Source organism: Mustela erminea, chromosome 6, assembly GCF_009829155.1.
Source record: "Mustela erminea isolate mMusErm1 chromosome 6, mMusErm1.Pri, whole genome shotgun sequence".
Taxonomy (NCBI): domain Eukaryota; kingdom Metazoa; phylum Chordata; class Mammalia; order Carnivora; family Mustelidae; genus Mustela; species Mustela erminea.
The window spans coordinates 52,721,075-52,744,617 of record NC_045619.1 but is presented as its reverse complement, the minus strand read 5'-3'; the positions used below and the strand labels follow the sequence as shown (position 1 = coordinate 52,744,617).

Sequence of the window (23,543 nt, the reverse complement as noted above, 5' to 3'; positions counted from 1 at the left end):
TGGAGCATTTTGTTCCCATGAATAATACCTAAGAAAATCTATCCTGTCCTACTTAGAGGACATACGCTTATTCATGTGCCAGTTTAGAACATAAGTTCATTAACTTTGTTACACACTAGGTCAGTTGCAAACCACAAGGAGAGACAAAGCCATCATTCCATTCTATCATCCTGAAATTTTATACTATGTCTCAAATACAGCAGACATCAATTTATCTCAAAGTTTTATTCCATTCTCGTATGGAGTCTAGTGTTTGCCTCTGAACTTTGTAACAAATTATTGTGGTCTTTGAGTACTCAGATGGGAATGTTTAGGCTTTTTTTCTCTCCCTCTCTTAAAAACAGCTTTGAAATCATCTCTTCAAATTACTGAAGCAACACTGGCACTCAAAGACTGATGGTGATTATACTTTTCTCTTTGCATTTAAAAAGAATAAGCCACAAGTAAGTTTGTCCTTTTGTCCTTTGCATTTGTACAGGTTTATAACCTGCTACCCATGAAGGACCTCACCGGTTTCCCTGGAAGCTTGCATCAGCAGGAGGAAGATGAGAGAGATTGTGTCAATCACCATAATGTCTATATCAACGGAGTCATGTATTCCCCTGTGTCAGATACAAATGAAAAAGATATGTATAGCTTCCTACAGGTAAATTCCTTATACAATAGATGATCCCTTCTAAAGATTTACAAAATATTATATGTGAAAAAATTATTTATTATAATTTCTTCATATCATAATTGAAGGTACTGGGACACAGAGAGGTCAAGTGACTTCTCCAAGGTCACTGATAGTTGCAGATCTGCTAATAGCAACAGAGTCAAGGCTAGAATTTTTTGGACTAGTAATCAAGTATTTTTTTTAATTTAAATTTTAATTTTTTTAATTTAATTTTCCTGAAAATCATTGCCTTGTGCTATTTATAAAAATCATATATATAAAATATTACTGTTAAAAGAATCTTAACAACAGAATAAAATTACCTCCATATGTATACCAATATCCCTTCTACAGATGTGAACATTGAAAGTTTAGTATTAAGTTAATTGAATTATTTGTGAAATGCAATGAAATGTGTGCCCATATATATTTTAGAATACTTAGGTACTAATTAGGTGATAATCTCGTTCACAGGATATGGGCTTAAAGGTGTTCACCAACACAAAGATTCACAAACCCAAAGTATGTTCACAACCTGAACACAAAGCAATATACTCATCTAGAAGACTATTCGCTTCTCCAGGTAAAGAACTAATAAAAGTTAATATACTGAGTCAAATAAAAGAATATTTTAAAAGATAAAATGTGATAAAATTAACCAAAAAGTCCCTGTGATTCAGATATATTAAAGTTCTTGCTCAAGATCACATAGTGATACAAACCCCAAATTTCTGACTGTGTCAAGCCCCCACATGCTGAAGAGAATACGAAGCAGACAGAGATGTTTTCTGAGAGGTACAGTAACATTGTGTGTCGACTATGCTTCCATTTTTAAAAAAAGAAAGAGAGAGAGAGGCAGATAAGCAAAATAAAAGAAAGGGTTAATTCTCACTGAGCAATCGGGAAAGTCATTCCTAAAAGAATCTGCCTCTAGTAAATGGAGATGTGGGAATGGGTGAGGTTGAGAAGGAAAGATAATTTCCAGAGGATTGGTATAAACTGAAACAGAAATGTTCACAAGTTGGGACTACATTCTCACTGGTTAGATAAGGAAGCTCTAACTTACCAAAATTAACAGCCAGTATTCATGTTGAAGTCACATTCATTTGTCAATGAAATGGATTACTTTACTGATGAATCAGATAGTAATCAACCACTTACTTCTAGTCTGATTTCGTCAAATCATGGTGGAATATAGGTTGAGTACATCTAGAGAATGTGTCAAAAATCAAGGAAAGCGTTTGGTGAAAATTAACTGGTTATGTGGAATTTAAGTAAATATTACATATTTTTATTACTTATAAATAAAAGTCTATCATCCTTTACAGTAGAATTTATAGTAAACTTACGTATGTACAAGGTATATATATATATATATGTACAAATTTTTTTCAGAGAACTGATTGTTGACTATTTTCCAGTACACCAAGGTAAATAGGTGAAAAGACCTGACTGACTTTCTGGCGCATGTGGAAATAAAGAATTTTTTTAATCCTTGATCCCTCACTCCTATAAACTTTCTCAGAGCCATTGTCATGTTTGGGTATGATGTTTCTTTGATCCCACAGAGGAACACACCAAATGGAAACTGAGTCTTGTCCTCCTCCCAACACACTTCCTATCATTTTCCTCTTGAGACAGAGCGCAGTGACCACAGATGACTCTTTTTCTGTTCCATAGGCCATCCCAAGCTCCTTCTGCCTTTAGGCCTCTGCCCTCTGCTTGTGACTCTTTTCTTCCAGCTCACTTAGAACTCATCTAAGACTCCAAGAGTCAGCAAAAATATCACCTCCTCAAGGAAGCTTTCCATTATCACCCAAGCATCTTCTCTTGGTTTTTATCTATTCTATCACCCTATTTATTTCTTCTGTAGAATGTATTATAATCTCTTTATCTGTGTATTTATTATTTCTGTCTCCCCCCCACCCACCATAGTTGTATCTGAATTGCAAAAAGGCAATGAATTTACGGAGATGGCCCTTGTTTCCGAGGCTCCCCCAGAGACTGTGCGAAAGTACTTCCCTGAGACGTGGATCTGGGACTTGGTGGTGTTAGAGTAAGTAACTTTCTCTATATAAAAAGGCAATGATATAGACTTCTCACAATTTTCCATTTTTAGCCAATTTTTCAATATCCAAGTATCTCTTAGACACATTGCATCAGAGCTAAGAAATTTTGCACACGGTTAATTCTAAGACTTCCAGAAAATGGGAATAAGGAGTAAATATGACCAGGCCCTGCAGAGACTAACACCTATATGAGATTCTTCACTGGCCAACAATCTTGAGTTAAAAACAGAATCAGTCAGGCCAACTACACACCGTAGTAGTAGAATTAAAAAGCCTGCCTTCATTAGAACAGTATTTTAAAGAGTAAAATTTAAGAGCAATCTCAAAACACATATTTATTTCATAATAATAGTGTCTATTCTAGAAAATGCTATAATTCTGTGTCTATAGGAAATTCTGATAAAGACTAGAATTGAAAACAGAATTGGAAGTAAAGGACTTCTTACATTTTCCCACTTTGATGATACTCTCCTTTATTGACATTTCTACTGGGTGCATAAGTCATGACAATAGAACTATTTATAGGGATTCTCTTCCTAGAAAGGATTTCTTTAACTGCTCACTTTCTGTTCTTCACATTGCCATCCTCCCCAGCTCATCAGGAGTGGCCGAAGTGGGAGTAAGAGTCCCTGATACCATCACGGAGTGGAAGGCAGGGGCCTTCTGCCTGTCCAATGTCACTGGACTTGGTCTCTCTCTTCCTGCCTCCTTCCAAGCCTTCCAGCCCTTCTTTGTGGAACTCACAATGCCCTACTCTGTGATCCGTGGAGAGGCCTTCACACTCAAGGCCACTGTCCTCAACTACCTTCCCAAATGCATCCAGGTAAAGACCTCTCTTTCCTAAATTGAACACAGGTATGGCAGTCAAGTAAATTAAAAATCCTATTCTTTGAAATACTGACAGGCTTCTGTGTATAAGGGGCTCTTACCCGAGGAGGAATACTCTCTGAGATATTCAGATGTGATAGAAGCTATGGTTGCTGATATTTCCATATACTTGCAACTTCAAACAAGCTTCTGACCCTTGCCCATAAGATTAGGAAGTTTGCACAGTATGAAGATTCCTGACATAGCGAACAAAAATCAGTAGGCTTCATTCTCATGTCCTAGATCCAAGTTTTTGACTTGTACGTTCCATATATTTAACTTTTATATATCATCATAAAGCATTAATTAGATTAAGCCTTACTTTGAAAGTTATTTGTGAGCATCTTACCTCTGCTAAACCCATAACAGTTTATAAATCTTGAACACTCTGCTGGGAGAGCTGAGGGAATGGTCAAGATTCCAGGCCAAAGAAGTAGAAGTTCTGCAGGCAGGGGCGTTCTACTTTTCCTGACTTCTTGTGTCACCCCACAAAAGAGCAGATTATATGTATGAAAATACAAAGATTTCAATGTCAGATCCACTGTTAGGTAGTCAGTCTATGTTTAGATCAGCTTCAGTAGTAGGCAACTTAATATCTAAGCAGTCCCCCAATATGCTTTTTTTCAAACCGTTCTACCTTTGGTTCCCTTCTCCCTCTAATCTGTCTTTTTGTCTCACCTGTGGTTTCAGGTTAGTGTGCAGCTAGAACTGAATCCTGCATTCCTAGTCCAGGAGAAGGAACAAGAGTCTCACTGCATCTGTGGGAACGGCCGACAAACCGTGTCCTGGGCAGTAAGGCCAAAGGCATTAGGTGAGGAACAGTCTCCTAGAGACAATTCTCTACTCAAGGATTGTATATATCAGTTGGATCCTTACATCTAGTGCTACTTCCCTCAGGCAAAGACCATGGCCCCCCACACACACACCCCATCCCTGCTGCCACTGCCTTGTAGATACTTTTTCCTTTGTCTTTTATTCTAGGATGTCTAGAAGACTATCCCCCCTCCTTCGCTTACCTCCATCTATCTCTGCCTTGGATTCTCAGGGTCCCTAGCCTCTAGTTGCTGCTGCTTCCATTCCTGCTCCTGTGTTTTCATAAAACAACAAAAAAAAAAAGGTTACAAAGTATTGAACACTTAACAAATCTTGAGGTTTGGAGGCATGGAGAAGGAAGGAGATGGTGCTCATCCGTATTGCCCCTTTTTTAGGAAATGTGAATTTCACCGTGAGTGCAGAGGCACTGGAGTCTCAAGAGCTATGTGGGACTGAGGTGGTGGTGGTCCCTGAATATGGCAAGAAGGACACCATTATTAAGTCCCTGCTGGTTGAAGTAAGTAAGCCTACCTATTTGGTAGGTCACCATGAGCCAATAAAAACAATGGTGCGTTGAAGGTTCCAAGTTTTAGATAAGAAGGGTGAAATAATGCATAAGCACATAAGATTATAAATAATACTTAAGTACATAAGAATATTTCACAATAGTCTCTCTTCTCTCCCTTTATCTCTCAATCTCTATCTTTCTCTCTTGATATTTACATAATTTTTCCTCATTTTCTCCTCTCTGTTCTTCATATTGCTTATACTTAACGATTCTTTATGTAATACATTTGAAGTTAGCTCCAATTCTTCTCTTCATGATCAAGAAATTGGTGGTTCCACTATCAACATAATTGTCCATTCTCACCTCTACCTTTCTTTCTTTCCACCTACAGCCTGAAGGACTAGAGAAGGAAGCAACATTTAATTCCCTGCTCTGCCCATCAGGTAAGAGTCATTCATCATAATTAGAATAGCATTGACTAAAGTTTCTATAATATTTAAAGTTCTATAATATTTAAAGTTTCTATAATATTAAAGTTGGTACAGCCACTCTGGAAAACAAAATGGAAGCTCCTCAAAAAATTAAAAATGAGCTACCCTATGACCTAGCAATTGCACTACTGGGTATTTACCCCAAAGATTTAAATGACATGATCCAAAGTGATACATGCCCCCCAGTGTTTAGAGCAGCAATGTCCACAATAGCCAAACTATGGAGCGAGCCCAGATGTCCATCGACAGATTAATGGATAAAAAAAGACATGGTGTATATATATATAATGCAATATTACTCGGCCATCAAAAATCTTACCATTGGGGCACCTGGGTGGCTCAGTGGGTTAAGCCGCTGCCTTCAGCTCAGGTCATGATCTCAGGGTCCTGGGATCGAGTCCCGCATCGGGCTCCTGCTCGGCAGGCAGCCTGCTTCTCTCTCTCTCTCTCTTTCTCTCTCTCTCTGCCTGCCTCTCTGCCTACTTGTAATCTCTCTCTGTCAAATAAATAAATAAATAAAATCTTTAAAAAAAAAAAAAATCTTACCATTTGCAACAATGTAGATGGAACTAAAAGGTAGTATGCTAAGCAAAATAAGTCAGTCAGAGAAAAGCAATTATCATGTGATCTCACTGATATGTAGAATTTAAGAAACAAAAGAGAGGATCATAGAGGAAGGGAGGGAAAAATAAAATAAGACAAAATGGGATAGGGAGACAAACCATAAGAGACTCTTAACTAGGGGAAACAGGGGTGCCTGGGTGGTTTAGTGAGTTAAGCGTCTACCTTCAGCTCAGGTCATGGTCCCAGGTCCTGAAATCAAACCCCACATCACAGTCCCTGCTCAGTGGGGAGTCTGCTGCTCTCTCTCCCTTTGCCCCTCTCCCCTGCTTGTGCTGTCTTAAAATCTTAAAGGAAAAAAAAGAAAAAACTGCAGGAAGCCAACTTAGGGTTCCTGGAAGGGAGGGGGATGGGAGGATAGGGTCACTGGGTGATGGGCATTAAGGAGGGCACATGGTAGAATGAGCCCTGGGTGTTATATAAAACTGATGAAACGGAACTCTGCCTCTGAAACTAATAATGCACTATATGTTAATCAATTGAATTTGAATTAAATAGTAGGCACTGTTCTCCACAACATAATCCTCTTGCATAACTGAAATTTTGTACCCTTTGACAAAAATTTCAGTATTAATTTCATGAGGAAAGGCGGGCAGCATGAAAATAAATACATTTCTCTTTCATCATCCTGAAATTTACCAGGACTAAAACGGCGGTACATACATGCCTGTCACCAGCAATTACTTGATTTTCCGTCCAACTTCCACGTCTTCCATGAAAATACTCTCCTCATATCTGGTGAAATTTGATGGCAGTGAGGACAGAGCATTATTATAGAATTCAGGAACTTTCAGAGGTTTTTTTCTTTGCTTATGTATATATTAGGGTTTTTTTCATTACACTGTTGAATAAAGAGGTTAGAGATGAACACGAAAGAGATCATCTTGTGATACCCGTCTCATGCTAGCCACAGGATGACCACAACAGAGTCACAACGTCATGGACACTTCTCAATCTGTAGCCTTCTTTTGGAATATACTCTACATATGGGGGGAAAAGAGGGATGAGGAAGGAGAATTTCTGGAAATCTCAGTTTCCCATTCATACACATTTAAGATAAATACACACACACACACACACACACACACACACACATACAAAACAAGCATATTAAAATAGTGACAACTTTTCAGAAGTTTAAGTGTAAGGCACAGTTCTGGCTTCTGGGTTTGGAGCTCTTCAAGAAGTTACATGGCAGAAGTAATTTCCATTATTTCTCTAGGTGCTGAGGTATCTGAACAATTATCTTTGAAGTTGCCAGAGAATGTAGTAGAAGAATCTGCCCGAGCCTCCACCTTCGTATTGGGTAAGCTCCAGCCCTAGTGAATTATTCTCCTGTATTGATTGTTTTTCCTTTATTCTTTTCCATAAATACTCAAAATCACAATTGTAATATTAACTTGGTTCTTCCCTCTTTCTTTGGGCTTTTGTATTGTTCCCAATCATACTTCTGTCCCTCGACAGGTCACCCTTCCTAAAAATATTTATTTTTCAATCTTCCTAAAATTATTCATTTCTTCTTAATGATTCACATAAATTATAATCTATAAGCTTTATCACATCCCATCTCTCTCACTCTCTAGGAGACATACTGGGCTCTGCCATGCAAAACATACAAAATCTCCTCCAAATGCCGTATGGCTGCGGAGAACAGAATATGGTCCTCTTCGCTCCCAACATCCATGTTCTGAATTATCTAAATAAAACACAACAGCTGACTCCAGAAGTCATGTCCAAGGCCATTGGCTACCTCAATACTGGTGAGTGATTAAATGAGTGAAGACTTCACAGTGTCATTTTAACAATAGATTGGATTTCCTAATAGGCTTGAGTTACTTACTAAGTCTATGATATGTTAGCGAGTCATAGTATCATAGTTACTACAATAGGAAGGACAGTTAATTTTAAGCTTATTATCCAGGGTCCAACCTCTAATAAATGTTTAAAATGAAGAACCTTGTAACATAGGACAGCAAAATTTAGGAAATATCACAAGAGAAACCGAAGCATTTTAGTTATTTCTCTGGCCGCAACATACACAGTCGATCAAATTGTTTCATTAACCTTCCGTTTCAGGTTACCAGAGGCAGCTGAATTACAGGCACCGTGATGGCTCCTATAGCACCTTTGGGGAGAAATATGGCAGGAATGAGGGCAATACCTGGTAAGTGATTGACAGTTCTTTGAGGTCCTATTTTTTTACCAGCTCTTTACATATATTATCATAATTACATTCACAGTAACCTTATCAGATATGTATTAGTAAACCTCTAGTTGGTTATACTTGACAAATATAGCATCAGATATGTATTATTAAACCTCTAGTTGGTTATACTTGACAAATACAGCAAGGTAACAAGCAGAAAAGCTGACATTCAAATATATGTTAGATTTGCCCCCTAAATTCATCCTGTTAGTAATAACCAAGGTATTCTTTCTAAAACAGCTAGTTTTTTGAGAGGAAGAGCGCACGAGCAGGGGGAGGGACAGAGGGAGAGAATCTTAAGCAGCCTCTGTACTCAGCACAGACTCTGACGTGGGGCTCGATCTCATGATTCTGAAATCATGACTTGAGCCAAAAATCAAGAGTCAGACAGTTAATTTCAGGTGGTTATCTGACTGAGCCACCCAGACACCCAGAAACAGCTCTTTTTTTTTTAATGGTTACTTTTTTTCTAGAATAGCTCCCATTGCCATGAGTTTTTTAATACATGGCCAGTGAACATATCATCTAATTTCTAGATAAACATCTAATTTCTAGATGTTCACTTCAACTTTTAATATGTTTTTAGATCATGGTCATCCTGACTGTGAATACATTCACTCATAGGAAGAAAGAAAAGAGGAGAACCCAGTGACAAGCAACATTGTTTTAAAATCCTTAAGGTGTGGGGCACCGGGGTGGCTCAGTCAGATAAGCACCTGACTCTTCATCTCAGCTCAGGTCTTGATCTCAGGGTCACAAGTTCAAGCCCTGTGCTGGGCAACAAGGTGGATGTACAGCCTACTTAAAAATAAATGGATAAATAAAATCCCAAAGGCAAACCAAAGCAGTGTGAAGTTATTCAATCTTTTTTTTTTATTCTTTTTTTATTCAGCCTTCTAAGTAAGGAGATTCTGCCATCTACAGAAGGAAATCTCTAATGAGAAGAAAGCCTTACTCAAATAAGTAAAAACAAGTAACATCAGAAGTTCTTATGGGGTGCCTGAGTGGCTCAGTGGGTTAAAGCCTCTGCCTTCGGCTCAGGTCATGATCCCAGGGTCCGGAAATCAAGCCCTGCATCAGGCTCTCTTCTTATCAGGGAGACTGCTTCCCCCTCTCTCCCTCTGCTTGCCTCTCTGCCTACTTGTGATCTGTCTGTCAAATAAATAAATAGAATCTTTAAAAAAAAAAAAAAAGAAAAGAAAAGAAAAAGAAGAAGTTCTTAGACTCTCTGTAGCAATGAGAAAATGAGTCAGCAAGGAAATACTAGATGTAGCCAGCAAATCAAGCACTCTAAAGACAGTGGGAATTCTAAATACACAGGAATAGTTGTCAGGTGACTCACATCAATGTAAGCAGTGTCATAGGAAGCTTTTTCTGTGCCACAGTTATAAAACTATTGTAACAACATAAATATCATCTCTTCCGCCCTGCTCAGGCTCACCGCTTTTGTAATAAAGACTTTTGCCCAGGCTCAAAACTACATCTTTATCGAGAAATCACATATCACCCAAGCCCTCATCTGGCTCTCTCAAAGGCAGAAGGACAATGGTTGTTTCAGGAGTTCCGGGTCTCTGCTCAACAATGCCATTAAGGTGAGGTGTTCTCACAGTTTGTTTTGGTTTTTTGGGTTTTTTTCTAATAAGATTTTATTTATTTATTTGGGAGAGAGAGCGAGAGAGCACGAGCAGGGGGAGCAGCATAGGGAGAGGGAGAAGCAGTCTTTCTTCTGAGCAGGGAGTCCGATGTGATACTCCATCCCAGGACCCTGAGATCATGACCTGAGCCGAAGGCAGGCACAACAGATTGAGCCACCCAGGCGCCCTTGGAATTAGTTTTGATTTGTCCATTTATGATGTCCACAAGGATGAGAAGAGGTAATAATATAGGAATATTTTAGCAAAGGTAACTAACTAACTAAAAAACAAATAAATGAAACCTGGATAGTACCAAGAAAGAGGGGATGGGACTTAGCTTGATTGTGGTAACTGGCCCCATGGGGAGGAATCTGAGTGAGGATAAACTCCAGGACACAGCAGAAGGCAAAGAGCTGATGAAGAGCGTGCTCAGAAGTTAAATTACTCTGATCTCTCCCTCTGACTCTCACTTACAGGGTGGAGTGGAAGACGAAGTGACCCTCTCTGCCTACATCACCATTGCCCTTCTGGAGATTCCTCTCCCTGCCACTGTAGGTACCGCCGCCTCCCCTGCATAGTTCTAGATGCAGTGACATCACTGTCCTGCTGTCAGAACCAGCCCTCTGCTCAAAGTCTGGTGTCAGCTCTCCCTTTATGCTAGGATGGTGCTTCCCAGATCAACAGAAAATTTGGACAATCCACTAAGAAAGATTGACACCATCCCAGGGATGCTATTTCTCCCACTGCTGCCATATACACACCTAAAATGAATTCTAAAAATATGGCCTGTGTTCCTGACTTATGAATGCCATGATAACACGAAGATACTATTCTCTCCATCCACAAGAATGAGAATAGATGAACACTTGCCTTTGAAAACTGACCTGTGCTTCCTTGGTTCCCTCCTTGTTCCCCACCCCAGCACCCCATTGTCCGCAATGCCCTGTTCTGCCTGGAGTCAGCCTGGAAGTCAGCAAAGGAAGGACCCCATGGAAAGCATGTCTACACCAAGGCACTGTTGGCGTACGCTTTCGCCCTGGCAGGTAACCAGGAGAGGAGGAGAGACGTACTCAGCTCCCTTCATCAGGAAGCCGTGAAGGAAGGTGAGCGCACATCTGCGGTCTTCTCCCCGCCCCCATTCTCTGTGTCAAGAACCGTACAGCAGAACCTCCACACCTACATCCTGTGACCCCTTTCCCCTGTCCTCTTTTGTCTATATCACTATAAAATCTGGGTTCTCTTAAGCAAGTCACACATCAAAAGATAAGAGGCAGTGTAGTGTAGTAGTGAGATGCCCAGCCTCTAGAGACTAGCTCCGAAGCCTTGGACAACTCACTCACCGTGTCTGTTTCAGTTCCTGCAATGATAAAATGGGGATAATAGTATTTACCTCATAGGGTTGTGTCAATATTAAATGAATGAATACAAGCAAAGCACTTAGTAAATAATATGGTACAAGGAAGTGCTGTGACAGGATTACCTATTGTGATTTTAATAACCATTCTTAAGATACACCCAGTCCTTTCCTGGTGTATCATATCTTCTTAAACATAAGAAAAGACTGAAGGACGTAACCTCATAAATAAATTCTGGTATTCTTATGCTCATATCAGAAGTCTGATAATGTTGACAAATCTATTCATATTCACACGATATTTCCGTGTGTGCGGTGGTCTATATGAGGGGTCAAAAAAATAGAAAATAAAAATGCAAATAATATTTTATCCAGTAAAACACATTCTACCTTTCGCCCTTGACAGTGCCATTAATTGCTTATCCTTAAAATGTACTGGGAATATTTCAGATATGTAAACCACTTTATACTTTCCTCCCAGTTTAAGAAATACTAAATGACCAGTGCAGGAAAAATTCCCTGTGTACCACTCCCACCCCAAAAGGTAGCCATTACCTGAATTTGTCCTTATAATTTCCCTGGGTTTCTTTATTTTTCCCACATACCTATTTCTAAACAATATTTGGAATTTTTACGTGTTCCTCATCTTTACATAACGGTATCACACTTTTGAGTATTTCTGCATCTTGTTTTCTTGCCTGTTTGTCTGCCTTTTGTTTTTGACATTGAACCTTGTGGGAAGAGGAGGTCCCATATGAGTGCCTGTGGCTCTAATGCATTATTTTCACTGCCACATAATATCTCACAATATATACATAGGTCATGATTTATAGTAAGGAGTCATTTCCTCACAGATGTTTTCTTGTTTCTGATTTGTGGCTATTGCAAACCACGCTGCAATGAACACAAACATGCCTCTTTGTACCTGTGTGAGTTTCTCTGAGCTACACTTCCAAGAAGTGAATTGCTGATTAGCAGGCTAAGCACATCTTCCTCTTTGCTGGATATTCCCAAATTGCTCTCCAAAGAGCAGCTTCCTTCCCTCGGCAGCATAAATCAGTTCCCATTATTTCCCATCTTCGTTAGCCTTTGGTATTTTAAGGATTATGTACTTTTTCTGGCCTAAGGAGTATGAACTCCATTATCTCATGTCATCTGTGATCCTCACAAGAAATTTCTATAGAAAAATTTTTAGAGGGGTGTCTGGGTGGCTCAGTGGGTTAAGCCTTTGCCTTCGGCTCAGGTCATGGTCTCAGAGTCCTAGGATCGAGCCCCGCATCGGGCTGTCTGCTCAGTGAGGAGCCTGCTTCCTCCTCTCTCTCTGCCTGCCTCTGCCTACCTGTGACCTCTCTCTGTCAAAAAAAATTAATATAATCTTTTAAAAAATTTTTTCTTTAAAGAAAAATTTGTAGAAAATTTAACAAAGCCTAGATAAGGTCTGATTAACATCAAAAAGAGGAAATAACCACAGCTGGTGAGGGATCTTGATCTGCTCTTTCTCCCCAACAACCCAACCACGGCAACTTTTTGGAAACTTTGATGGCTGTGGGCTTCTGACTCCAGCAACATGTCTGCCTTCACCTAACTGAAACAAACCAAGTTCAGATTTACACAGAAGGAAAAGCATCTAGATAAGGTTCAAGAGTTTACTCCACTTCAGCTCTGGCTTAGGCCCTTTCACTTCACTTAAATAAGAATAGGTAGTCACTCATAAATCTCTTTTTCTCATCTCCAGAGAGTTCTGTCCATTGGGAGCGACCTGAGAAACCCAGGGCACCAGCAGGGCATTTTTACAAACCCCTGGCTCCCTCAGCTGAGGTGGAGATGACATCCTATGTGCTCCTGGCTTACCTCACAGTCCAGCCTGCCCCGACCTCAGAGGAGCTGACTTCTGCCTCACGCATCGTGAAGTGGATCATAAAGCAACAGAATTCCCACGGGGGCTTCTCCTCCACCCAGGTCTGTGTTTCCCAGAACCTTTCACTTCACCTTTAGGTAGCAAAAGTTTTGGGATGGGCACCTGGATGGCTCAGTGGGCTAAAGCCTCTGCCTTCAGCTCAGGTTGTGATCCCAGGGTCCTGGAATCGAGCCCCACATCGGGCTCTCTGCTCAGTGGGGAGCCTGCTTCCCTTCCTCTCTCTCTGCCTGCCTGCCTGTCTGCCTGCTTGTGATCTCTGTCTGTCAAATAAATAAATAAAATATTTTTTAAAAAGGTTTTGGGGACACCTGGGTGGCTCAGTTGGTTAAGCTGCTGCCTTCGGCTTGGGTCATGATCCCAGTATCCTTGCTCAGCAGGAAGCCTGCTTCTCTCTCTGCCTCTGCCTGCCACTCTGCCTGCTTGCGCATTCTCTCTCTCTGACAAGTAAATAAATAAATAAAATCTTTAAAAAGATAGTTTTGAACAAGCTATAAAGACACACAAGACGAAAAACTGAAGTTGAGAATAACTTGAATGAGGTAAATATTACTAGTATTCAGGGATAGTGAGGAAATAAGAAAAAATGAAAGTCAAAGAGGGCTAAAAAGAAAATGTCTGCAATCCTGGGATTCCATCCTTGTTACCATCATGGACCTCTCCTCCCGACAAAAACTCTACCTCCCTAAAGAAATGGGACCTGGTATGCAATGGCCACAGCAGAATGAATTAAAAAAAAAAAAAAAAAAGCAACAACAACAAAAAAACTTACCTTCTGGAATCTTCTGGAAGTTCTAAGAGTGCCTTTCAAAAGTACCTTTCAAATTGTTCCCAGGAATGCTGTTCAAACCCCAATAACCTCTCCTTGCAAATCTCTCCATTCGTAGGTCCCCTTTAACTGGCTTATTTTAAAGTGGACACATTTTATACTTCTGCTATTCACCTCTTACTATACAAACATCTGTTCACCAGGAACATAAAGAATTTTCTTTACTGAGCCAACATCCTAAGCCTAACTCTATAATCTTATATTTGAAAAATTCATCAATATGTACACAGCAGGTTATTTCCTCTTCAGAGAATTGAGAGGTCATCCTAAAGGCTAAACCTAAAAGAGAAAGAGAAAGTGACAAAATGGCATCCCATCTTTTTTCCATTGTAATTTATCTCTTACTTTTCCATATGAATGGAAAAAACTGAATACTTTTTACTACAAGCCATTCTTTCTCAGTAATCTATTATTTAATGGTGAGTGCTGTGAAGTGTGTAAGCCTGATGATTCACAGACCTGTACCCCTGGGGCCAATAATACATTATATGTTAATAAAAATAATTTTTTTAAAAAATCTGGAAAAAAGAAATCTATTCTTTAAAGACTCATTCAGGTTCAGGTTCAGTGCTGATGAGAATGGAGAATATGACATGTAGGGATGGGAGGAATCCAGTCTTCCAATAAAAAAGGGAGAGCCATAAATAATTATAATTAAGCATGACCCTAATCATGGTGGCAAAGGACCTAGGGCTTCCTCAGGGCACTGACCTCACCGCAGAGCAGAGTTTCATCGGGGGTGAGAGCCGGACTGAATTTTGGCTGAATGGCGGCGGGTATGACCATAGTTATTAAGTAGGACCTCTGAGCAAATGACGAATGCCATTAGCTGATTCCAATTCATGTGTATTTTCCACATTCCATATCCCACAAGTATTTACAGAGAAAGATCCATTTTCTGAGAAATAAAATGCGCTCCCAAAGCAGATATGTGACTGTTAATGGTTCTATCTAAGGATTAGAATCAATCTTGAAATGAGAGCTCCAGTATTTAAGTAGTGAGGGGAGCCGGAGAGAGGGAATCAAGGCCCCCGTTGTGGCGGCTGACGTGGGCCTTTGGGCTTCAGAAGGTTACCAAGCCTACGCAGGTTCTCTCACTCCTGTCTTCCAGGACACAGTGGTGGCTCTCCAGGCCTTGTCCAGATACGGAGCAGCCACCTTCACCAGGACTGGGAAGCCCACACAGGTGACCATCCAACATTCGGAAACACTTGTCGCAAAATTCCAAGTGGATGACGACAACCGCCTGTTACTACAGCAGACCTCACTGCCGAAGGTGCCTGAGGAATATACCATGACGGTGACAGGAGAAGGTTGTGTCTACCTCCAGGTGAGACTCTTGGTCCGCATTAGCCATTAATCTCTGACTCGGCAGAGGAGAGGGCAAGTCAGAGAAAGAGTTGAGGAAATTGGGAGGAGGAGAGAGAAACACAGATTTTTGTCTTTGATATTCCACAGACATCCCTGAAATACAATATTCTGCCAGAAAAGGCAGAGTTCCCATTTGCTTTGGAAGTACAGACTCTGCCCCAAACTTGTGATGGACCCAAAGCCCACACCAGCTTCCAGATCTCACTGAAGGTCAGGTAAGACCTCTGCCTGAATCATCTAATTCTGTTTATAACAACTAGTCCTCTTACTGGAGTTTGTCATTAAGCTGAGCAGCACGTCCATAAATATCTGCACTACGTTTATTGAAAAAGCAGTGTGTCCTCTGGTTCATACAGAATTTCTCTGTGGTGGGGTATATATTCATTGTACATCCCCTGTCTCCAGGATCTATGCTTGTTGAACCTCGTTATTTAAAGGTTAATTCCCCTCAATAACAGCTAAAAACAGAGACCATTCATCCTTGCCTCTGACCTGAATTCCTGATTTAATACTAATGTCATAGATCCATTCTTGGATTTCATTCTATTATAGAATATAAAATGTATATTCCATGTATAATGTACATGTATGTATATGTACATGTATGTATATGTACATGTAATATAGAATATTGTAATATTGTAATAGAATGTGAATACCATTTCAGCAAGGATGTACCATAAAATGATAAGATCAGTCGACCAATAAGCCAATCTCATTTTATAGTTCTGTGTTCTAACATAATTTATTAGGTCTTACATTTGTGGACTTTATATTTTACAAGTTTTATGCACTTTTAATAAGGCTGTAATGGTAGACCTTTTGATATTTGATATCATCCTTGCTCTATCCAGGGCAGATATGGAGAATTCCTGAAAAGCATGAATAGAAGGAAGTAGTGACTCTCTAATTAGAATTCCTACTGGCAATAAATAAATCTCAGATTTTATACAAAATAATCAATTTTGGGGAAAAATAGATAAATATGCAGCACTATTCAGATGGCTCCAGGGCTAACAAAAAATGTATCTGTCCACAAGAATATTCTAACCTGGGTGGGGATACTATTCAGGAAAAAAAGTTAAAGTACATGTCACAAATAACTGGCAGAGATTAGAGGTCTCAGACCCAGCTCTGCATCACATGCTTTCTCAAACTGCACCGCCTCGAGTCCACACACGTGAAGTCCTGACTCATCAGGTCTAGGGTACAGCCTGGTCTTTGTGGCTTCAACACATTCCCTGGAGATTGTAATGCTTCCGCTTGGGGAGGACATTTAGGGAGACCTCCATGTACCTTTGAGGGCAGTGAGGGCTTGCTCTGGGCATAGAAAAGGAGAATACTTAGTAACACAGAAAACCTTAACTCCTTTCTTCCCTGAATCTTCAGTTACACCGGGAGTCGTCCCGCCTCCAACATGGTGATTATTGACGCGAAGATGGTGTCCGGCTTCATTCCCCTAAAACCAACAGTGAAAATGGTAGGTCTAGCGTATGTCCAGGAGGCTCTATGTTATTTAATGTTTTAGGTGTCTCCGGACTAAGAAAATATTAGAATCTTTTCAGTCACTTCTATGAGACATCAAAAAAATACTTTCTCCAAAGTCAGAAATAGAATTTAACATGTTTGTATACAGGTTTTTTGGTGTGTGTGGGCTTGCTCATTAAGCTTTGTTTTAGGGGGTCTCAAAATTCTCTGACAAATTTTTTGGTCAACTTGCTCCCATTAGAAAGTACTTGTTTTTAAAACTAATAAGTTAAAACTCACACACACACACACACACACGCACGCACACACGCACATATACACAAATGAATGATCCACAAAACATTCTCTCTTCCCTCCCAAGGTTTTCTGGGGCATTTTTATCATTAGCCAGTCTTCCTTTTAAACTTAAGTGGCCAACTGAGACACACATTACTGTAACCATTCTTCTATGGCTGGTTAGGACTGGGGTGGAGGGCATTAGGGATAATATTCATTGAGCCTCCTGAACTTTCCGGGCAGACTTGGTGACCTTGCCAGCTCCAGCAGGCTTCCCGTCACTGCTTTGATGACACCCACAGAGACTGTCTGTTTCATGTTACAAACAGCTCTCTTCCAAGAGCCACATCTACTAGAAGAAGAATGTCAACAAGCTCCTGCTTTCATGGAGCTTAGACACTTAAGAAGATAAAGCTTGGGCTCCTGGCTGGCTCAGTCAGAAGAGCATGAAACTCTGGAACCTCAGGGTCGTGAGCTTAAGCCACATTTTGGGTGTAGAGGGTTACTTAAATAAATAAAACTTTAAAAAAAAAGAAGAAGAAGATGATAAAGCTTATGCACCAGTGGAAAAAAATACAAAAATGACCAATAGATAAAAATGACCAATAAATATAAACTCTAATTATTACAGAAGTTCAGAGAAAAATGAGATTGCTATAAGAGCAAGCAAAAAGAAAAGTTTTAAGAGAAACCCTCCTTCTTGAAGGAATAGAATATACATTGAACTTCGAAATACAGAAAGTTCCCAAGTTTAGGATACTTATTTCACTTCTCTTCAGATGTATCAACTTTACACATAGGTCATGTGTCCTAATATCAAACCCTGCATCCCAATTATCTCTCATTTTTAATTTAAAAACATTATCATCTTCACTTACAAAAATCCCTTGAAGAAACTTTACCCTCAGGCTTAATTTGGTAATAAAAATTCTTCGTTTCTCTGGTTTTCCCAGAGGCTTCATCTGTTCATTAACATTTGTGATGTATTAATTTTCTTCAGCTTGAAAGATCAAACCATGTGAGCCGAACAGAAGTCAACAATAACCATGTTTTGATTTATCTGGATAAGGTGAGAGCCCTGCCAATCTAACTGCAAAAAAAATATAGGCAATAATCTCTCGAAGGGAGATATACTAATCCTATCCTAAGGAAAGTGAATGAAGGCATTTTGGAGACATCGCCTCCATGGCAAAAGTTTGAGCATTCTAATATTAATTCCAGTAAATACTCTCCTCTTCTTTATTTGCAATTCATGTAAGACTGTGAGAAAAAATGACTATCATAATATGAGGATATGAATACTTCTTGACCTCATAAACAAAAAATTTCTGTGCACAATGTGTTTATGTCCATAACCTGTTTGGAAGATATCAAGTAATGTAAGAAAGAAACCCATTGGTTTCTTCCTTATATTATTGTATCAACATCAACATAATTGATGTTATACGTTACATATTACATATATCATACCTCAGATATATCAGTTATATAATTCACATCTCAATTATTATGTCAACAGTATAAAACGAGGAAATACTGACCATTTCAGCAAGGATACACCATAAAATGATAAGATCAGTCAACCAATAAGCCAATCTCATTTTATAGTTCTGTGTTCTAACATAATTTATTCATTCTTATATTTACGGACATTATATTTTACAAGTTTTGTGATATTGTAATAAGGCTGTAATGATAGATCTTTTATATGACTTGTTAAGCCAACACAGTATTTCTACAAGATAGAGAAGTAAAACTATACCAAATCTCTGGATATGGAAAAACGAATATCGCCATTCACCCAACAAAATCATGTATCATTCACAAAGAGCCCATGGACCAGTATTGATCAGAGTATATGAATTGTTTGGGTTATTTAAGCAAAATTTAGGGATATTTTCATTCACCCTGGGAGCTTTCTGTGCCACTTAAGGACACTGTTAGTCGATAAAAAGTTTTTCTTCCAAAAGTAGATGACTAATTAAACTCATTCAAAGAAGAGAGAAGAAAGCTTGTAATTCCCTTTTGCTTTCTAGGTGACAAATCAGACACTCAGCATGTCCTTCACGGTTCTACAAGATGTCCCAGTAATAGAGCTGAAGCCAGCCATAGTGAAAGTCTATGATTACTATGAGACAGGTGAGTGTGAACAACTTTGACTTAGAAACTAAATTTCTGGTCACAAAAATTTAGATTTGAGAAATGTGTGGGGACAACCTATTACACTGTTCTTTAATTTTGTCCCCATCAAATCTGACTCTTCTCTGTCTTCTATACATGTTATAGAAACTATCTATCATACAAATACATCAACTACTAACACAGACCACCTGTAGGATATTTAGTTCCCTTTTCTTCAGATAAATCAACTGCAAAACAATGTGAGACTTAAATACATAGAACAATTGAACTGTCTTTCAGACGTTTAGGGGAAAGAAATATACTGTATTTGAAGAGTTAACATATAAAACAGCAAGCAATGTATGAAATGGATGATGCTGATGTTTCTGATACAATTCTTCCCATAATAAAATATTTTTAACTGACCTGTATTCCATAAATCTTTCCCTCTCATTTCACCTATGGTTTTGTTTTCATTCAGATGAGTTTGCAATTGCTGAGTATGATGCTCCTTGCAGCAAAGGTAAGTAATGTACTTTCCTTCCAAATGCAATCAGAACCCCTTGGCTTGTCTTACATCCCTCCATAAAATTCTGGCTAACTATTTTTCATAGACATCATCTTGCTCACAGTGCAACTTATTAAAGAAAAATGCATTTATTGGGAAAGGGCCACTGATAGTCAAACTTCACATAGTTCCTAGGATTATTTGTTGGATACATATAAGTAATAAATCTCACTTCCCACTATGCCAATCAGGCCTCCTTAAACAGTATGCTACCCAGATCTGAGGGATGGAAGAGTCACTACTCAGGAAGCCCGAGTCCATCTTGATTCTCTCTTCTTTCCACTATCACAGATCATGGAAATGCCTGAAGATCACCAACGACAAGGAAAACTGCTTTGCTGGGGTCCCTGTTCCATGGACTGAGGTCTCTGTAGAACAAAAGAATTTTTGTGATCTATGAAGATTTGAAATAAACTTTTTTTTTCTGGTCAATCTTTATCACTGTTTCCTCATTCATTCAAGAAACATTTATTACATTTCCATATAATTCCTGGTAGATTCCTGGGGTTAAAAATTCATAGCAATCAGGGGGGTTGAGGGACTTCAGAAAATGAGAACTATTACAGCAATGTTGGTCTGAGCAGCCTTCATTAGGGGTTGCAGAGAAAGTATTGGATTATGCCCTAGGACAGTGTGAAGGGTGTTTAGCTACAGGAATACCCTAAGAAAAAGTCAGCATGCATTTTAGGACTAGAAAAGAATTTCCACATTAAAGGGAAATAATGAAATACAATGTTGGGTAAGTTACATTGGGAGACATCATCATTAGTTGGAAATTTACCTGAACAGGGATTACATGTCCTCAGAACCAAATCTGCCATTGACTGATACAAGTGATTTGTCAGTTAACTGTGGGTCTCAGGTTCAATAAAGGATGACAGATGGAAAATGCTGAAAGGGTGACACGTTAGAAGCAAGCGCTCTTAGGAGTGCCTAAGTGGCTCAGACAGTTGAGTGCGGGACTCTTGATTTTGGCTCAGATCATGATCTTAGTGTCATGGGATCGAGCCCTACATGGGACTCTCTCCCTCTCTCCCTCTCCCACAGCCCCTCCCCCCGACTCTCTCTCTCTCAAAAGAAAGTGAGCTCTCTTAGAAGAAAGGGTATATAGGACTCAAAAGCCCGAATAAGTATGTTATATTGGAGTATTTTTTTTTTCCCAGAACATCAAACCAGGATCAAAGGATAGGTGTAAACTTGAGATGGAGTTCAGAGGCAGAAATCACTGGCCAGGGGCGCCTAGATGGCTCAGAGGGTTAGGGCCTCTGCCCTCAGCTCAGGTCATGATCCCAGGGTCCTGGGATCGAGCCCCGAATGGGTTTCTCTGCTCGGCGGGAAGCCTGCTTCCTCCTCTCGCTCTGCCTGCTTCTCTGCCTACTTGTGATCTCCCTCTGTCAAATAAATAAATAAATAAAATCTTAAAAAAAAAAGAGGGACACCTGGGTGGCTCAGCAGGTTAAGCCGCTGCCTTTGGCTCAGGTCATGATCCCAGCGTCCTGGGATCGAGTCCTGCATTGGGCTCCTTGCTCGGCAGGGAAGGTGCTTCTCTCGCTGCCTCTGCCTGCCTCTCTGCCTGCTTGTGCATACTCACTTGCTCTCTCTCTCTCTCTCTCTCTCTGGCAAATAAATAAAATCTTTTTAAAAAAAGAAAGAAAGAAATCAGTGTCCCCAGAATACCCAGTCTCTACATTTTCTTTGTGGTAAGTATTGAAAGCATTTATTTATGGGTGGAGGGACAGAAGCCTCAGGAGTTCACCGAGATCTCTGGAGTTGTCCTAGGAGTCCATGTCTTCATTGGGGTTAGTTTGACTGAAGCTTGGATGGTATTAGCTAAGAACTCTCAAGGACTTTGAAGTTCAAGCATTCTTAGCTCTATCTCTAGACTGGGCAAAGTAAAAGATAAAAGCTATCACTGAATTCCATACATTCAGGCACCCCTCCTACTTGAATCCCAGATCACTTGCCCAGCTGCAGTAGCACAGCCGAGACCCCACACAGAAAAATTCACAGCGATGACGAGGCATAAGATTTATTCAGCACAAACTCGATAACCAGGGCCAAGCTATGATTATCCTAATGGTAAAGTGGTCAGGGACTGGGTTTCCCCCTTCTGCGAATCTTCTTCCTTCCACATTTTACATTATTTGCAGTGTCATATGGTAGGGGAAAGCACATGTTTTCACAGATGTGGAAAATGGAATGGACTCAAAATTCAACTCTGCTACTTAGCACCTATGGAATCTTACCCGCACTTAACTCCTCTCAAAACTCAGTTTTCTCATCGGTAAAGAAGGAAATCATTATCACCCTCCACAGGTGTGTGTGAGGGTGCAAAGACATCCACTGGAAGATGCTATTTATTTGACAGAGACACAGAGAGAGAGGGAACACTGTCGAGGCAAAGAAAAACAAGGCTGTACCCACCTCGAGTCTAGCCCTGACATAAGTACAGCCATCTTGACAAAACAAAAGCTGGCACTTTGTACCCCCTTTCCACCCACCCCCCTCCCCTCGGTAGTATGTGTGACATCCTCAGCCACCAAGGGCTGCCCTAAAAGAAAAACAAATAGCTAACTTGCAGAGATCACAGTCCTGCAAGGTAGGAGTCTCCCTTGGTTTACAAATGTCCTGGAGATTCACAACAAAGAAGCTATCTTAACAATAGCCCAATTTCCAAAGGCAAATAACGCAGTTCCCCAAGCCCTAATGTCGCCCTCCCCACCATAAAACTGAAGGAGGCTGAGGCAGAAGGAAATGGAAATAAAGTTAAATTTCTCCTAAACCCAAATCTCACTAACAAGGATGCTTGATAGGAGAAATGTGAAACTTTATCTCTAAACCTCCAAGATAGTGTCCAGAATCATTCCCAAGTATATGGCCCACTGATATACATCTAAAGGGTCTCACGAGAAGATTTTCAGTAATAAATAACCTTTCTCCCAACAATAGCTAGCCCTGCAAGGTCCTGGAGACCTTGCTTCCAAAATTCCTTAGAGACTTACAACAGTCCCTTTGTCCTCACCCACCCCCGAGTCCACCCCTACTCTGCCTTTAAAAACTCTGACTGTAATCTGGTTTGGGGTCCAAGTCCCTACTCCACTGTGTCAGGTACACTTGGGCCCAAGCTTAAGCTTGCTGAATAAACCCTCATATGTTTACATCGGTGTTGGCTCCTTGGCGGTCTCTCGGACGCGAAAACTCAGGCATAACAAACACAAGCAGGAGGAGAGGGAGAGGGAGAAGCAGGCTTCCCGCCTAGCAAAGAGCCCGATGCGGAACTCTATGGCAGGAGCTGAGCGGAAGGCAGATGCACAACTAACTCAGTCATCCAGGCGCCCCAATTAAATGATGTTTTAACGCCTGCCAGTAATAACATGATCTGCCCAAGGGAAATCCATTCAGAAATAGGAATGCTCAAGGTTGTTTCTGAACAATAATAACAATGCACTGGAAAGCAATTAACCACAAAAAAGCAAATGTGAAATGGCTTACCATTTTAAAAATTACATTTTATATCCAATCATTTTCTCCAATTTCCTGTGCACAGAGTTAATAGAAATCTGAGGCTTTAAAAGTATATTGGAAAATGCAAGTAATTGGGTCCATGCCCTTGTATTCATTGTGCTGGCAGAGAAGGGAGTAGGGAGATGACAAGGCAGAAGGGGGTGCATCAGGCCTGAGCCTGAGGGGCTCCTGCAATGGTTAATGAAATATGACACCAAAGACACAGATAGTAAGAGAAAATATAAGTAAA

At 40.1% G+C, this 23,543-nt stretch overlaps 2 protein-coding genes across 5 annotated transcripts in view; one reads left to right on the top strand and one right to left on the bottom strand.

Moving 5' to 3' along the window:
- The window catches only part of A2M (alpha-2-macroglobulin), a 38,134-nt gene extending 17,907 nt beyond the window's left edge, over positions 1-20,227 (top strand). The window contains exons 16-36 of the mRNA XM_032347186.1: positions 479-646; positions 1,133-1,241; positions 2,594-2,714; positions 3,322-3,550; positions 4,285-4,405; positions 4,803-4,924; positions 5,307-5,358; positions 7,250-7,333; positions 7,611-7,787; positions 8,104-8,191; positions 9,669-9,825; positions 10,344-10,418; positions 10,790-10,970; positions 12,957-13,180; positions 15,077-15,295; positions 15,424-15,551; positions 16,726-16,816; positions 18,101-18,169; positions 19,137-19,239; positions 19,703-19,744; positions 20,081-20,227. Coding sequence (XP_032203077.1) covers positions 479-646; positions 1,133-1,241; positions 2,594-2,714; positions 3,322-3,550; positions 4,285-4,405; positions 4,803-4,924; positions 5,307-5,358; positions 7,250-7,333; positions 7,611-7,787; positions 8,104-8,191; positions 9,669-9,825; positions 10,344-10,418; positions 10,790-10,970; positions 12,957-13,180; positions 15,077-15,295; positions 15,424-15,551; positions 16,726-16,816; positions 18,101-18,169; positions 19,137-19,239; positions 19,703-19,744; positions 20,081-20,097 — 2,577 coding nt within the window. The 3' untranslated portion in view covers positions 20,098-20,227. The remainder of the gene's footprint in view (positions 1-478; positions 647-1,132; positions 1,242-2,593; positions 2,715-3,321; positions 3,551-4,284; positions 4,406-4,802; positions 4,925-5,306; positions 5,359-7,249; positions 7,334-7,610; positions 7,788-8,103; positions 8,192-9,668; positions 9,826-10,343; positions 10,419-10,789; positions 10,971-12,956; positions 13,181-15,076; positions 15,296-15,423; positions 15,552-16,725; positions 16,817-18,100; positions 18,170-19,136; positions 19,240-19,702; positions 19,745-20,080) is intronic.
- Positions 1-23,543, bottom strand: part of KLRG1 (killer cell lectin like receptor G1) — a 74,997-nt gene that overhangs the window by 1,533 nt on the left and 49,921 nt on the right. For 2 of the 4 annotated variants that reach the window (XR_004286839.1, XM_032347200.1), the window contains one exon: positions 19,867-20,157. The exons of the other annotated variants lie outside the window; for them this stretch is intronic. Coding sequence is in view for 1 of the 2 variants with exons in the window: in XM_032347200.1 (XP_032203091.1) it covers positions 20,101-20,157 (57 nt within the window). In the remaining variant the exon portion in view is untranslated. Of the gene's footprint in view, positions 1-19,866; positions 20,158-23,543 lie in introns of those variants that run through there. 4 annotated transcript variants of the gene reach the window in all.